General features: G+C 45.1%; 1 protein-coding gene across 1 annotated transcript; it reads right to left on the bottom strand.

Annotated features, from left to right (window-relative positions):
* Positions 1 to 405: 405 nt before the first annotated feature.
* On the bottom strand, positions 406 to 1,416 carry LOC146392729 (general transcription factor II-I repeat domain-containing protein 2A-like). Its single transcript, XM_084952188.1, has one exon. The coding sequence runs from the start codon at positions 1,414 to 1,416 to the stop codon at positions 406 to 408; it is 1,011 nt and encodes a 336-aa protein (XP_084808314.1).
* Positions 1,417 to 1,621: the final 205 nt, after the last annotated feature.

The raw sequence follows: 1,621 nt of genomic DNA, 5'->3' as shown, positions 1-1,621 counted from the left end.
GCATGGGCACACATGAACATCACCCATCATTTCCTCCCTCTCTCTCTCTCTCTCTCTCTCTCACACACACACACACATTCACACACACACACACACACACACACAAAATACACACATTCTGCTCAGCCAGATTTATTGTAAATGTCACACACCAACATGATAATGACTCCTACAGTACTAAAACCACAGGCCAGTCATTTTCAACAATTGTGTGCACTGTCTCACACACACAAACTCTCAGTTCAACCAAGTCCACAAACAAAAATATAATAATCTACAATAGCATTTACTTTTACAATGCATGTTGTTTAATGGGACTTCTGGCATTCCTTGCCTTGAACAATCCTCTTCAAATCTGGCTTGTATTCCGTTGTTGCCACTCGAAGCAATTCTTTCACATGAGTGTCAGTCAGAACAGATCGATGCTTTGATTTCACGTTTTAGGGTGGAAAACACAGACTCGCAGACGTATGTTGACCCAAACATTGACAGTATCTTAAGCGCAGCCCGTTTGACATTGGGGTATTTTTCCATTGGCACACTTTTCCAGAACTCAATGGTCCCTTCCCTTAAAGCAGGTTTCAATTGGTCCTCCTCACAAAGATCGATCATCTCCAACTCAGCCGCAGCTTCATCTGTGACTAGCGGGACTTTCAAACAGCCGGTCTCTGCATTAAATGGGTCGACGAGGAACGTAATCTGTGGCCTTTTCAATTGTAGATCATGGAACCGGGTCACGAAGCTTTCGTGCAAGTTTTCAATCAGCGTTGCATATCTGGCTCTTTGCTTAATTAGGGCAGCGCTGGTGACTTGCCCGCTGGCTTTTAGCAGAGTGGGAAAATGCGTTAAATCTCCCTTTTGAATATGTGTCTTGAACAGCTTCAGTTTGTTGACAAACGCAAACACACTTTGCACCAGGTCAGGCAGCATTTTTAACTTACCCTGCAGGGTCAGGTTCAGTCTGTCCAAGTGACACAGCATGTCGACCAAAAAGGCCAGATCCATAATCCACTTGAGGTCCGAGAGCTCGGGATAGTCCTTGTCCTTCTCTTCCATAAACAGTTTCACGGCATCCAAAAGCTCAAAGAAGCGAGAGAGTACCTGGCCTTTTGACAGCCACCTCACAGTGCAGTGCAGCGGCAGGTCACCTGGAAGCCCTTGGTCCAGCTCAGTGATGAGATTCTTGAATTGACTGTGGTTAAGCGCATGTGTGCGGATATAGTTGACGATTTCCATCACAGGCTTCATGACGTTATCTAAATTCAATGATTTAGACACGAGTTGCTCCATGTGGATGATGCAGTGGAAATTCCAAAAGTCAGGAATAGTTCGGTCAGCTTTGCACAGCCCCACAAGCCCGTTCACAGATCCCATCATGGCTGGTGCGCCATCCGTGGCTATTGCAGTTAATTTCATTATGGGCAGATTTGCTTTTTCTAATGCAGCCATCATGGTTTCTTTCACATCTGTGCCACGGGTTCTGTCTTCTAATGGCACAATATCCAGGAGTTCTTTGATCACACAATCGTTTGACACAGACCGTGCAAATATTGCCAACTGAGGCTTGTCTTGTATATCACAACTCTCATCCAATGCGACACTAAAATACTCACATGCTTGA

The sequence above is a fragment of the Perissodus microlepis genome, chromosome 2 (assembly GCF_051167445.1).
Source record: "Perissodus microlepis isolate ML-2025 ecotype Zambia chromosome 2, ASM5116744v1, whole genome shotgun sequence".
NCBI lineage: Eukaryota > Metazoa > Chordata > Actinopteri > Cichliformes > Cichlidae > Perissodus > Perissodus microlepis.
This window is presented reverse-complemented; position numbering and strand designations above follow the sequence as displayed.

Bases quoted from the DNA above. Each gene is read 5' to 3' on its own strand.
- LOC146392729 (XM_084952188.1), bottom strand. From the start codon at position 1,416: ATGAAATTAACTGCAATAGCCACGGATGGCGCACCAGCCATGATGGGA.